At 44.8% G+C, this 14711-nt stretch overlaps 1 protein-coding gene and 1 non-coding gene across 2 annotated transcripts in view; one reads left to right on the top strand and one right to left on the bottom strand.

The window, feature by feature from the left end:
- The first annotated feature begins 525 nt into the window (after positions 1-525).
- Positions 526-663, top strand: LOC114813371. Its single transcript, XR_003761092.1, has one exon. It is a non-coding gene; the product is annotated as a small nucleolar RNA SNORA7 (small nucleolar RNA).
- A 2437-nt stretch (positions 664-3100) lies between these two features.
- The window catches only part of PREX2 (phosphatidylinositol-3,4,5-trisphosphate dependent Rac exchange factor 2), a 190613-nt gene continuing 179002 nt past the window's right edge, over positions 3101-14711 (bottom strand). The window contains exons 39-40 of the mRNA XM_001511236.4: positions 8071-8138; positions 3101-3314 (exon numbers count right to left, since the gene is read on the bottom strand). Coding sequence (XP_001511286.1) covers positions 3278-3314; positions 8071-8138 — 105 coding nt within the window. The 3' untranslated portion in view covers positions 3101-3277. The remainder of the gene's footprint in view (positions 3315-8070; positions 8139-14711) is intronic.

A 14711-nucleotide genomic window follows, 5' to 3' on the forward strand; every position in this document is an offset into this window, starting at 1 on the left:
TTCCCTGTTGAAGGCCGAGTACTATTCGGGACAACCTGTGGTATACAACGGTCCACACTTCTGTTCTCTCATTACAAATGGTTGACATTTTAAAAGGTTTCTATGGAAATCCCCAGAGAAATACTTAATGGCAACCAAGGCAAATGAAAAGAAGAGTTTGTGATATTATCAATACTCGGGATAACACACTGAAAGATGTTAAATTGATTTTACTTTCAATTTTCCCTCTTACAATTGGCACTTAGTCGTAGCATGGGAAACCATGTCCTTTATAGCTAAACACCCTTCCAAGGATGATAGTGCTATGAATATTATACAAACATAATAAATGTGATATATATTTCTGGTATATATGAAAATTAGAAGGAAATAGTTACTGCACACTAACTATACAAAATTAGACTATATCTTCCTTTAAATAAAAAAGAAAAACATCCCATTATGTACACTACATGGTGTCTTCCAATGCTTTCTGGTTGGACCCTTCCTTTTCTTTCAATAATGACAATAGGTAATTCAAACGATCCCCTCTCAGGATCACACCTGGAGAGTTTCCAGGACTCTACCAGCTTCGACTATGGGAAGGAGAGTCAGGCAGAGACGTATCCATTCCACTCCGAGCTTGGGCAGTGGCTAGCGAGTGGAAGGCAATCTGCTACAAGTCAAAACTCACCTGTTTAAGGCAGCAATGGCACGGGAGAGAGGCGAGGGCGGAGACTCAAGTTACTGTGTGGAAGAAGGCAATGGTAAACCACTTCTGTATTTTTACCAAGAAAACTCTATGGACACACTACCAAACGACTGTAGATGGACAGTGGGGCATTGTGGGATACATGTGTCCATGGAGTCGCCATGGGTTGGAGACGTCTCGACAGCATAAGACAAAAAAATTCACATGATATAAATGCCTGTTTTTTTTTTTATCCAAAGCATACTTTGATGTATCCGCACGGCATAAAATACTTCTCAGAACATAGTTGTGTTTATATATAGTACAGAAATCCCATTTTGTAACTACTTCCCAGTAAGAGAAGTAGTGCTTTTAATAGAACTTTCTTCTTAATAAAAAAGCCAATAAAAGTTAACTTCTGGGGAAGTCTGTACATGCTTTGGCTACAGAGCAATTGCATAAAATTCATCTGAATTGCCAAAAGCCATTCTAAACACTTCTGACAAACCAAACATTTTAGTAAGAACTTAAAATCAGCATCACTCCATTTACAACCCTAAAAGTAACCCCATTACCTGCTCAACTAACGTAAAGCTTTAGAATAATGACACTCTCAACACCAAACTGCTTTCAATAGCTGCTAAGGGCCCAATTCTGTTCACAAGAATCAAGGGGAAAGGCTAAGGGGGAGATCGAGCAGGGTCCAGTCAATGCTCAGATGTGGTGGCACAAATGCCCATGATATTCTGCCCTCTTCCAAGATCCCTGTCATCACAACAAAGCTAACCTCAAAAATCTAGCACTTCTTGTATTCTGCATATCTGACCTTCTGCAACACTGAGATAAATAAAAATTGCCTTTGCATTTAAACTCGATAATTTGAACTTCAAATAAATGTAGTATATAGAGGCCAAGGTTCCAAATGCACTCTGTAAAGGCCAGGGTGAGCTATGCTAAGCATGTGATAAGCTGTATTCTTTCCTTGGCTTCAAAAATCCCAAATTTTCAAACATGTGGCAGGGCCTGTTGGATCCAAGGAGGCTGGGGGTTCATGAGTTTTGACTTTTGACAAATCAAAAGTTTCTCTTCTATCTGCCACTGTAGCTCTGAAACAGGAACTCCTCATGGTGTATCCAACCATGCGGGTTATTTGGTTATTAGTCTTTCCCCTCAGTATTTCTTGTCTACAGGATTTGTAACAAAAGGATGCTACAGAAAAGGGAAATGACAGGGCGCCAAAACCAACAGGTGTCTTACTCTTAACCCTCTCCTCAAATATTGGTTCAAAATGCCCATATTTTGAAGGTAAATTTGTGCACAAGGCATTAGATGTCGGAGGCCAGAACAGAGGGGTGATGTGTACATGTCTACAGCACCCCGTCCTGTGCGACTTCCCTCGGCCGACCTCACGGGCCCTCCTACGGAGGCCCATCGGGCTCGAATCTTTAACATTTTGGACGAGTTGAATTTGATCCCGTGCTCTGCTTGTCTTTGCTTTCTGCATCATTAAGCATAATTCATTCATTTATTCAAGCATAAGCAGCACACTCTAAGAAAAGGTCATCTTGATTAGCTCCTAATTAAAAGTATCAGGGGAACTGTCCTCTCCCCATACTGGGACATGTTGCTTGAACTGCCAGGCCCCATCTAAACCAGGTTTAGGGGATCCTGGTCCCCGTTAGGCTCTGGGATCTGCCAGGCAGTGTGCCCACTTTGGCGGAGATGGGAAGAAAACGTAGTCTACAGATTCACAGTTCTGGTTACCAGATTTGGAAAATAATGTCCCAAATCCAGCAGTAGGGGCCAGATTCCTTTGAACGATAGCATGCCCTCTAGACCGTAAGCTCACTGTGGGCAGAGTATGTCTATCAATTCTGTTGCACTGTACTCTCCCAAGCGCTTAGTACAGCTCTCTGCACACACTGAGCATTCAATAAATCCCACTGACTGATGCCAGAGACTGCAGGGCTCTCTGTTGAACCGATGGGGCTACGTTTACAGTGCTTCCACCCGACACCCTAGAACACATTCCTTTCCTAAGCACCATGGAGGAAACAAAAGGAAATATCATAAGACAAAGTAAGAGTTGGCTTGCGGGGGTGGTGGTGATCGGTAGGCTTGACAGTGTGGACGCTCGAGTATCCTTCTACTTCTGTAAATTCTCCGGACGGTTGGTATCTGTGATGAGTGACGATCTGTGATGAGGTGATTTTAGATGCTGACAGCTCCTTCATCCGCAGCCTGATTGCAGTGTCGATATCCCAGGTTCATTCATTCGATCGTATTTATTGAGCGCTTACTGTGTGCAGAGCACTGTACTAAGCGCTTGGAAAGTACAATTCGGATTAAATGGCAGAGGGTGTTCCTACATTACCGAAAGAGGAGTGATGTGAATAGGTTCCCCAGTGTCTTCTTTCTTCTAGGCCGGGGGGGGGGGGGGGGGGGGGCGGGAATTGATTGAGAAACATTTAAACGAAGGCAGTTTTGCTCTTATCCCAAGTAGAGCACTTAATGAGAGTCCAGAAATACTTTACTGGAAGCAGCATTGAATTTTCTTTTATAGTCCAGTGTCCCAGAAGTATTCATGAATTTTTGGAGCACATCTCTTTATTCTTCTGGTGGTGGCTGACACAGCTTGTATAACCTGGCAAAAGCACAGAGTGGACATTCTGTCAACTCCACAACACGGTATTTGAAATGATTAGAGATTCGTTTTCTAGGAGCGGCACACCAAATCCAAACCAAATAAGCCAAAGAGTTCTCATGACTCCCTCGGTCAGCCTGACATTAGAGAATAGTCCCACTGAACAAATGCTAGACTCTAGGCATTGTTAATCTTAAACTGTCCCTCCTTCATCGAGAAAGTTAGCTCAGAAGCATTTTCTATTAATAATTCACGCTGCGAGTTCTGCGGACTTTTAGAAAATCCATTTCCTGGACTCCAGGGGAGGGGGTTATTATTGAACCCGACCCTAAGCTGTCCTCTGCAGCCAGAGTTGCGAAAGGATGTCCCCCTCCATCTGTTCCCTAAACCCTGGAAGCCCTCATTGCTGGGCCCTCATTCACTCCCCTTCTTAACTATGCAGCTGTTTCTTCCATATCGCTCCCAGGCAGAAGGCAGGGAAGAGAAGGCATCAGCCAAATAGTTACCATAAGATGGCAGTTGTCTGGACTCCAGGTCCAACCCAAGTGAGGCTGGGCACGGCCGGGCAACATGTAGCAGTCGTGCACTTTGGGTGGTCAAGGGAGGGAAGCCAACACTTAAGCAAACTCCCTCTTTCCTCACTCATTCAATCATTCGATCGTATTTATTGGGCGCTTACTCTGTGCAGAGGAATGAACTAAGAGCTTGGGAAAGTATACTACAATAATAAACAGTGACCTTGGCTGCCCAAAATGAGCTTACAAGTCTAGAGGTGGGGAGACGGACATTGATACAAATAGAGTTACAGATTTGTACATAAGAACTGTGGGGCCAGGAGGGAGGAAGAGAAAAGAGGGTAGGTCAACAGACAGTAATAATAATAATAATAATGTTGGTATTTGTTAAGCGCTTACTATGTGCCGAGCACTGTTCTAAGCACTGAGGGCGATACAGGGTAATCAGGTTGTCCCACGTGAGGTTCACAGTCTTCACCCACATTTTACAGATGAGGTAACTGAGGCACTGAGAAGTTAAGTGACTTGCCCAAAGTCACACAGATGACAGGTGGCGGATAAAGTAAGCGCTCAATGAATACCATTGATTGATTCAACAGAGGTTCCTCCACCAACTTCCAGCAACCCGCTCTCCTCCCAAACTGGGAGAGGCTGGGGAGAACCAGGTACACGAGATCATCGTCATCGTCACCCGTTTTCTGCACAGGTACCAAGCAAAGGTGAAGATGATGATGGTGATGGTATTCATTTAGCGTATACTAGATGCCAAGCACTGTTCTAAGCACTGGGATAGATACAAGGTGATCAGGTTGTCCCACATGGGACTCACAGTTTTAATCCTCATTTTATAGATGAGGTAACTGAGGCATAAAGAAGTTAAGTGGCTTGATGACATCTTGAGCCTTGCTCTGATAGAGGTTAACGCAAGTGGGAAGAGAAAGGGAAGCCTTGCTCCAAAGTGAAAGACAGCCTCTCTGGGAGAACAGCATCGCTCTTCACTAGTTGTAAGCTTCTCCAGGGCAGTAATCGGGTTTACTGACTCTATTGAACTCTCCCAGGTTTTCTGGTACAGTGCTCTCCACACAGAAATCATTCAATAGTATTTACTGAGCGCTTACTATGTGCAGAGCACTGTACTAAGAGCTTGGAATGTACAAATCGGCAACAGATAGAGACAGTCCCTGCCCAGTGACGGGCTTACAGTCTAATCGGGGGAGACAGACAGACAAAAACAAAATCACTCACTTAATACCACTGATTGACTGACTGATAAATGAATGCAGCGTATTAATGTGGGCAAAGTGTGACGAGTAAGCTGGGAGACTTTCAAATGTTGCCCTCTGTGACTAATGCATTCGGGGGGATGCACCCCACTCAATCCGTGGAATTTACTGAGCGCTTACCGTGTACTGAGCGTTTGGGAGAGCACACTGCAACAGAATTGATTAGACTGTAAGCCCATCAAAGGGCAGGGACTGTCTCTGTTACCGATTTGTACATTCCAAGCGTTTAGTACAGTGCTCTGCACATAGTAAGCACTCAATAAATATTATTGAATGAATTCTCCCAACTTTTCGGCTTTATGCCATCACATTCCATTATCTTCCGGCACCCGTTTCTGGATAATCTGCAGTAATGACTCCAGGTAGATGAGCCTCCGACGCATCTGTTTGCCAACGGGAAGGAGGGCTTCTCCCGGGTTCAGCTAATGGAATAACAGTGCCGGCTGGCATCGCTAGAACAGGACGGCGTGCAGATACCGCACTGCCTCTCGCTGGGGGATGACTCGGGGTTATCCGAGTTCAGACCCATTTGTAATGCTAAGTGCGGGTTGGACACAGGGAATGTAGAACAGGCAGGGAGGGGCTGCCAAGACGGAATCACACACAAAAGAAGCAGCGTGGCATAGTGGAAAGGCGACTGTCCTGGAAGATAGAGGACAGGTACTACTCTCAGCTCTGCCAGTTGCTAGCTGTGTGACCCTCTAGACTGTAAGCTCGTTGTGGGCAGGGAATAGATCTGTTTATTGTTGTATTGTACTCTCCCAAGCGCTTACTGTATTCTCTGCATACAGTAAGCGCTCAATATGTACGAATGACTGACTGACCTTGGTCATATCACTTAACTTCTCTGTGCCTCACTTTCCTCAGCTTTCAAATGGGGATTCAATACCTGTTCTCTCTCTCACGGAAGACTGCGAGCCCCATGTGTGCCTTGTACCTACGCCAGCGTTTAGAACGGTGTTTGACACATAGTAAGCAAGTGCTTAACAAGTACCATCAAACAAATCAAACAAACAGGGGCTGGGCTGGACTGAAGCAATACTTTTCCTGTCCCTTGTCCAGTGATGGGGCTCTGCTTGGAGCCCAGGGACGCCGTCTACATGGTTCCGTCTCAATCACTTTCTGCTCCTTTTCACCCCATGAGCAATTCTTTACTGGTCACGAAGATGTGTTTCATTCTTTTCCATCTCACCATCACATTCCTCATCTGCCTCAACACCCCGGAGCCTGGGGGCTTTATTCTACTTTGGATCCGGACTGGTCTGGAGGGACTCTAGAACAACAGCTAGAACACGTGACCCCGGGAAGACACAGTCTCCTTAAGTACAACTGGAGAGGCTATTTTGGGGGAGGGCGACGTTCTCAAGGTTCTTTCAGGATCTATGTTTTCAAACTGGGGGGAATGAACTACTTCCAACAATGTCCAGGACAACTGTGCTGTCCTCCTCTTTCGTTCTGGAACGCTAACCTTGAATCCTTGTACTCTCCCAAGCACGTAGTGCAGTGCTCTGCACATAGTAAGTGCTCAATAAGTACCGGTGATGATGATGACGATGACTGATCTATTTGGCAACCCAAACTAGTGACTATATTCTCCTGGCGGTCTCTGCCTGTCCACCCGACAGTTCTCTGCTGTCGCACATGAACACAGACCCATCTTGTAGGTCCAACGACAGACCCATTTTGGCATTTCATTTAGATTTTGCTGTGAGATCATAGCCCAGTTCAGGGAAAAAAAAGTTGGGTCAATTTCTCTTTCTCTCAGCTTCCTTATCGGCGTATCGATCGGGATCCTGAAGCTTCATCTGAAACTCTGCTATTTAGCCACGTTTTCTCTTACATCAGACACCCATCAATTACCACTTTGTTTCCTTACTGGGATTTAAGCGCCTCGGTGGGCCTCTATTTTCCACAAGTTCATTTCCGTGGCCACGGACTTATTCAACACACCCGTGGGTAATGATTCTCAACAATGAAGGGTTTGATTTTAATCAAGTCTGAGGGAGCCCATAAACCTCGGCAAAAGATTAATGAGAGTGATTTAGAAGAGTCAGCATTGAAACAGAAGATGCAGACCGAGTCTGGGTTGCGTCATCTATTTTCAGCAAAAAGGATTGTTTCTATCTGGGAAGTCTCTGTCCATTTCTGGGACCACTCGGGAATGAAGTAACCCCTAGCCCCCCCAGCAACACTGTAGTCATTTTTTCATTCTAATGGCCTCTTGGCTGATAAAAATAAACAAGAGGGACTGCTCTGTCTGCAATACCCAAGGATGGAGCCTATTTCCCATACAGGGCTCACGGACGTCCATGGCATTTGGCAAAATCAATTAAAATGAATTTGCACAATTGGACTCTTGTTAGCGAGTAATCTCCTTGTGGGGAAGGAATGTGCCAGGCATCTGTTGTATATTCCCAGGTGCTTAGTACAGTGTACTGCACATAGCAGATGCTCAATAAGTATTATTTCTACTACTTCTGGTATCCAGAAGGGAGTTTGGTCGGTCAACAGGATATGGATTAAGCATCCACTAAGAGTGAAGCACTTAACCAAGTCCTATGAAAAGGTACCAAGAAGAATGAAACAGAAGTCCCTGAGCACAAACCTCATCAGTCTCTTGGTCCCTGCAGCAGAATGTAAGAATAGTGTTCTGAGACAGTTTCGATTTTCAGCTGAATCAAGGCGATGAACATTTCAGGGCAAGTAATTCAATGTTGGCATTACCCTGGATTTTATCTGCTGGCACTCTGTTCTCTTTGACCACCAAAATGACTGAGAAATCTCCAAACGCTTCTTCCTAAATAGGGCCCCCGTTCTGTCGATGCTATTTGCAAGACAAAAATCTCAAGGAACCAACTGGGAACCCAAGAGCAGGCTGTGCTGAGAAGCTCCAGGTGCCTTTAACCGAGGAGTAAAGCCAAAGACTTTAATGATCAGATGGTCTGAGCGCATACATACCGAGGGGCAGATTGTGGGGTCCGGTCTCGCACTCCCAAATTCTTGGCCGTATTCTGGACTCTTGCTCCCTGCAACAGACACATTCAAATCCTTATGTACAGGGCGCAGTGATCAGAAAGCCATCGCTATAATCCGCCCTTTCCTCTCCACCCGAACTACTACCACGTTAATACATTCTCTCATCCTATCCTGCCTATTACTGCATCAGCCTCCTTGCTGACCTTCCACCTCCTGCCTCTCTCCAGGCCAGGCAGTGCTTGCCCGGCTCATCTTTCCACGAGAAACATTCAAGACATATGACCCCCCTCCTCAAAAATCTCCAGTGGTTGCCCATCCACCTCCGTATCGAACAAAAACTCCTTACTACTGACTTTAAAGCACTCCATCACCTTGCCCCCTCCTTCCTTACCTCACTTCTCTCCTTCTATGACCCAGCCCGCACACTTCACTCCTCTTGTGCTTTCTCACTACGCCTTGATCTCACCTGTCTCACCACCGACCCCTGGCCCACGTCCTGCCTCTGACCTGGAATGCCTTCCTTCCTCAAATCCGCCAGGCAATTTCTCTCCCCCCGCCGCTTCAAAGCTTTATTGAAGACACATTTCTTCCAAGATGCCTTTCCAAGCTAAGCGCCACTTTTCCTCATCTCCCACTCCCGTCTACGTTGCCCTGACTTGCTCCCTTTGCTCTCCTCTGGTTCCCAGCCTCACAGCACTTATGTATATATCTGTAATTTTATTTATATTGTTTATTTGTATTGATGTCTGTCTGCTGCCCCTCTCCACTGTGAGCCTGTGGTGGGCAGGGTTTTTTTTACTGTTTACTGTTGTATTGAACTTTCCCAAGAGGTTAGTACAGTGCTCTGCATACAGTAAGTGCATAATAAATACGATTGAATGAATGAATGAATGAATGAATGAATGAATGAATGAAATGGAATCACATTTAATACTGAGTAAAGAAGTTTGGGTAACAGGTACCAAAGTTCGGGGAGAGGGCCTTTTGCTGAAATCAATATCCAAAATAATTGCTCTTTGGAAAACGGAAAAGACACTGATTTGGCATTTGAAGTAATTAGTTTCTGGTTCTCTAATCTTCTAAATCCCCAGTGGACATGTGTTATATGCAGAATTCCTGTCCTTTCCATCGTTCAGGATTCTTTCTTAGTAAGACCAAGATTAAGACTTTGAAAATTAAAAAAATGAATACACTAAAAGCACAATTCTTCTCAGGGAGCGAGGAATCTTAGACTCTCCTACACATCTTATCCGCCCTCCAGCCTGGAAATAGGGTTCCATTTACTTGTTGGGAGATGAAGTTTTCTTAACGATCTCTAAAGCAGAACTTTGAGAAAAAGCAAGGTTTTCTGACTCGTGGCACTTTTCACTTTCTACTTTCCAAGTTGCCAGGCAAGAGGATTAACAACTAGAGTGGCGGCGTTTATGCGATCTGGGTCTGACAACTGGCCTATCTGCCTGGATTCCGAGCTTCCAAGAGGTCATCATCGATGCAGTCTAATACAGCCGCATATCGGCTCCCCCGCAGGTTGCCTTTCAAGGGGGTGAAGCCAGAGCTGAAGGGGACTCTGAGGGAATCAGTGACCCTGGGTCGTGACTGAGATTGGCCAAAAGGAAGGCGTGCCGCCTCGAGCTGTCTTAGCTCCACATCTTTCCAGGCATTTAAGATTTCCATTCGAAGCTTTTCCTCTCCTGCCTGCTGCCAGTCATCCTCAAGGGTGAGAAGTTATGGAGGTATTATTATTAATTTTTATTATTAATAATAATAACTGCCCCCTATAGCCTCTTTCTCCTTTCTCCTCAGTGCACCTCCAGGTTCCATCTCTTTCCAACCTTCCATGTGAAGCAGCATGGCCTAGTGGAAAGAGCACAGACCTGGGAGTAGGATGACCTGGGTTCTAATCCCAGGTCTGCCACTTGTCTGCTGTGTGACCTTGGACAAGTCACTTAGCTTCTCTGTGCCCCAGTTCCCTCATTTGTAAAATGAGGATTAAGACTGTGAGCCCCATTTGGGACATGGACTGTGTCCAAATCTGATTAACTTGTATCTACCCCAGTGTTTAGTATAGTGCCTGGCACATAGTAAGAATTTAACAAATAGCATAAAAAACAAACTGTCCCCCTTAAATGGTGCAGAGCAAGAGTAGTGCTAGGGGTACCAGGCCTTGTGTTCTCTGGGGAACCTAATGAGATGGGAAAAAGCCTGACCGCCTACACAGAGGGGAGAGTGAGGCTCTAAAAGCTCCATTCTGATTAACTTTCCTGCACCGCCCACCGCAACCATGCTTGAACAGGAGGTTCAGTAAGGCAGCCTTTTTACCAAATGGCAGGGGTTTTCTACTGTTTCATAAAACCTCTGAAGAAACCGAAAAATCGTACGAGGGAGATACCTTTATGTTTTATCTCATAGTGTTTATGATTCAAGTTATAAGGCATAAGAGAGAGCACCATGAAGTTCATTTTTCTTTATTCATCACCTTATACAACTAGCTACGTAAGTAAATCTCAATTACCTAGCTGGGGTGATAAATCACATTAGTTGAGTTATGGGAAGTCTCATATAAAACCTTGCTACATCCATCTAAATTACCATTCATTAGATGCAGCATTTTTACCTTCCTCCAAATAACCTTTTCAGAATAGGTTTCCATTATTTCCAGAAATAGCTGGGCTGGATAATGATTCAGTATGCTCAACCATTATTTCTTACTAGTGAAACTCTGGCCTTTCTCTAAACATTTATTGAGTTCCCATTTATTGGTCAGAACTAAACTCAGTGCCCTGGAAAGGCTAAGCAAAACATTAAAAGAAAGCGACGGGTGTCTGCCCCCAAGGACACATCATTAACCTGGACAAATGACACTGATTATGGCAGGAAGAAAGTTGGCCGTTTTGGCCAAGTCCAGAAACAAAACCAATGACTGCTTTTCATTCATTTATTCACTCAATAGTATTTATTGAGTGTTTTCTACGTGCAGAGCACTGTACTAAGCGCTTGGAATATACAATTCGGCAACAGATAGAGACAATCCCTGCTCAATGACGGGCTTACAGTCTAATCGGGGAAAACAAAGGTTTGTGCATCCTAACCTACCTTTTTGCACACAATAAGCACTCAATAAATTCAACAATGAATGAATAGATTTGCTATTTTAACACAACTCGGTCCTTTTAAGGAAAGGTAGACTGCAGCAGGGAGAGGAGGAGGCTGTAGATGGTGAGGTGTTTTTAGGGAAAGTGAAGGGAAAACGGGGAGTAATCGATGAAAGGGAAGAAGAGAAAGATTGCAAAAATAACTGGAATATCCCTGATTCACAGGAATGATTGATTCTTCCATTAAGAAATATACTTTAACCTTGGCCCGGAGACTACTGGACTCAAAACCTGTAAGTTTTTGTGTGTGCTTGTTTTGTTTTTTATGGTATTTGTTAAGCACTTACTCTGTGCCAAGCACTATACTAAGCGCTAGGGTTGATACAAGCCAATTAGTTTGGACACAGTCCATGTCCCTCATGGGGCCCACAGTATGAATTCCCAGTGTGCAGATGAGGGAACTGAAACCCAGAGAAGTTGAGTACCTTGCCTGAGGTCAGAGAGCAGACTCAGCGTGGCTCAGTAGAAAGAGCTCGGGCTTGGGAGTCAGACGTCATGGGTTTGAATCCCAGCTCTGCCACTTGCCAGCTGTGTGACTTTGGGCAAGTCACTTAACTTCTCTGTGCCTCAGTTACCTCATCTGTAAAATGGGGATTGATTGTGAGCCCCATGTGGGACAACCTGATGACCTTGTATCCCCCAGCGCTTAGAAAAGTGTTCTGCACATAGTAAGCGCTTAACAAATACCAAGATTATTATTATTAATGGTAGAGCCAGGATTAGAACCCAGGTCCTTCTGACTCCCAGGCCCATGTTCTACCCATCAGATCACACTGCTTAAGTGCAAAGGTGAGTGCAGCATGAAAAGATTTGTCATTTAAAGAGTGTGTTGCTATTGATGAGGCGATGATCTAGGAATGAGGGTGTGGCTGAAGAAAACATTCAAGTTGAGATCGCGACATCCCTTCCGCATTCAATCAATTGTATTTATTGAGCGCTTACTGTGTGCAGAGCACTGTACTAAGCATTTGGGGCAGTACAACACAACAATGTAATGGATATATGCCCATTTGGCCACATAAAGACCATCCTTTGCCCTGTGGTTGCCACTGGTATTCTCTGAAATTGATGCTATTTTCAACTCTGTCACGGATCCCCGGTCCTGAAAAGTAGTGATTAAGACTATGATTGAGCTAACATCTTTTATCTCGACACTTTCATCGACTGGATCAGCCAGCTACGTGAGTTAATAATAATGGCATCTGATCCTCTCCATTTCAACAGCAGCAAAACAACGATCAATTTTCTACTTTCCAGAGAGCAGAATCTAGTTGCAACCTCTTGGATTGAGCGATGCAGCCGGTTGGGAGGTGGGGAGAGAAATCCAAGGAAAATAGCTGTGAAAAATCTAACATCAAAAATAACATTCTAGTAGAACAGAAATGATAGGATGTGCTTGAACAGCTAGCCCAGTGCTCGGTCTCTGACAATAATCCTTCATGAGGAGGGAAAGCGGAAGTGTTCTTGCTCCATTTATGAAACAGGAAGACTGAGCTAGAAAGATGAATTTGCTCATGATGCCTCAATGAATGGAACCGGGAGCTCCCGACTGGTTCTAGAGACCAGCGGCCTGGCCACTACTCCACGGTGGACAAAATGTGGCCTGCAGGCTCTGCTTTGGACATCGGGCAGAACCCTGGAAATCCTACCCTCCCAGTCGGTCATAGAGTGATTTAAAAAAATGAGCAAGCCCCTATACTAACTGCCCATTGGAGGAGTCAACTGATAATAATGATAACGTTGGTATTTGTTAAGCGCTTACTATGTGCAGAGCAATGTTCTAAGCACTGGGGTAGATACAGGGTCATCAGGTTGTCCCACGTGAGGCTCACAGTTAATCCCCATTTTATAGATGAGGTAACTGAGGCACAGAGAAGTGAAGTGACTTGCCCACAGTCACATAGCTGACAAGTGGCAGAGCCAGGAGTCGAACCCATGACCTCTGACTCCGAAGCCCAGGCTCTTTCCACTGAGCCATGCTGCTTCCCCAAACTGATGGTTTTTGACAGTTTCCATCTGCCTTTGGATATGCTTTATATTCCAGGAATATCCCAGCCAGGAAAAGATTAACCTCAAAAAATATGGCTGGCTGAAAATGGCTCCGAACGACTGGAGGGAAATATAAGGGTTACTGGGCAGCAGAACCTCCTTTTCTGCCTTGGGAATTAAACATGGAAGTGCTGGCTTTTTTGATGGAGTTTGTTAAGCACTTACTATATGTCAGGCACTGTGCCAAGCGCTGGAGTAGATAAAAGCAAATCAGTAGGGACAAAGTCCCTGTCCCACATGGGGCTCACAGTCTTAATCCCTATGACGTAGATGAGGTAACTGAGGCACAGATGAGTGAAGCGACTTGCCCAAGGTCACACAGCAGACCAATGGCAGAGCCAGGATTTGAACCCAGGTCCGTGTGACTCCCAAACCTGTGATCTCTACATTAGGCCATGCTGTTTCTCAGTGAGAAGGACATTTCTGAGGATGGGCAGTCTGACCATGTCGGGGAGTGCCTGACTCAGCTGTGTGGCTGAAGATCTGCAGAGGGTCTCTGAGCAATTTGGGTTATTCTCAACTTGGGCCTCTTTTTTTCCCAACTGGAGGAAAGAATGCAAATTTTCTTTCTCCTTCCAACTACTGTCTGAGAACATAAATCTTCCAAATGAGACTGTAGAGAATTGGATTCTTCTAGGGCTTTCCTAAGTCATTTGAATGGGGAATTAATTTAATCTGCCAGTATTAAATTCCTTATGGGATCATTTTCTGCTGAAGAGGGTAATGAATCAGATTTCTAGCCTCAACATCTCAGAAAAGGAAAGTGCATTCTTTTTGGTTCTGCTAGGTTAGGTAAGGTTAGGTGCTGAGGAAGGCCTGGAGAAATCAGTGACCATAATAAGGAATCACATAGAGAAGCAGCATGGCTTGGTGGAAAGAGCACGGGCTTGGAAGACAGAGGTCGTGGGTTCTAATCCCAAGTCCGACACTTGTCAGCTGTGTGACTTTGGGCATGTCACTTAACTTCTCTGTGCCTCAGTGACCTCATCTGTAAAACGGGGATCAAAACTGTGAGCCCCAAGTGGGACAATCTGATAATCTTGTATCTATCCTAGTGCTTAGAACAGTGCTTGGCACATAGTAAGCGCTTAACGAATGCCATCATCATTATTATATCTAGTTCGTAAAATGTCTTTGTCCAGCCAATGTAAAGGGATCTCCAGCCATTTCTGAACCACCTACCAGCCATGTTAGGTTGGAGGAGAGTCAGAGCAAAGCATTCTTAGATGGGGAAAAGAGAGACCCAAAGAGTCAGTTCCCAGAGATTTGGGACACTTGGGGAAATTGGCTACTTTAACTGGGTACTTCACCTAAAACATTAAAAAACAGTTGGGCAGCTACTTCCAAAATCCCTTGCTTTAAGTATATTACGAGTAGCATGGTTGCCTAAGTGGCAGAGCATAAGTCTGGGAATCAGAAGGA

Source organism: Ornithorhynchus anatinus, chromosome 7 (assembly GCF_004115215.2).
Source record: "Ornithorhynchus anatinus isolate Pmale09 chromosome 7, mOrnAna1.pri.v4, whole genome shotgun sequence".
Taxonomy (NCBI): Eukaryota; Metazoa; Chordata; class Mammalia; order Monotremata; family Ornithorhynchidae; genus Ornithorhynchus; species Ornithorhynchus anatinus.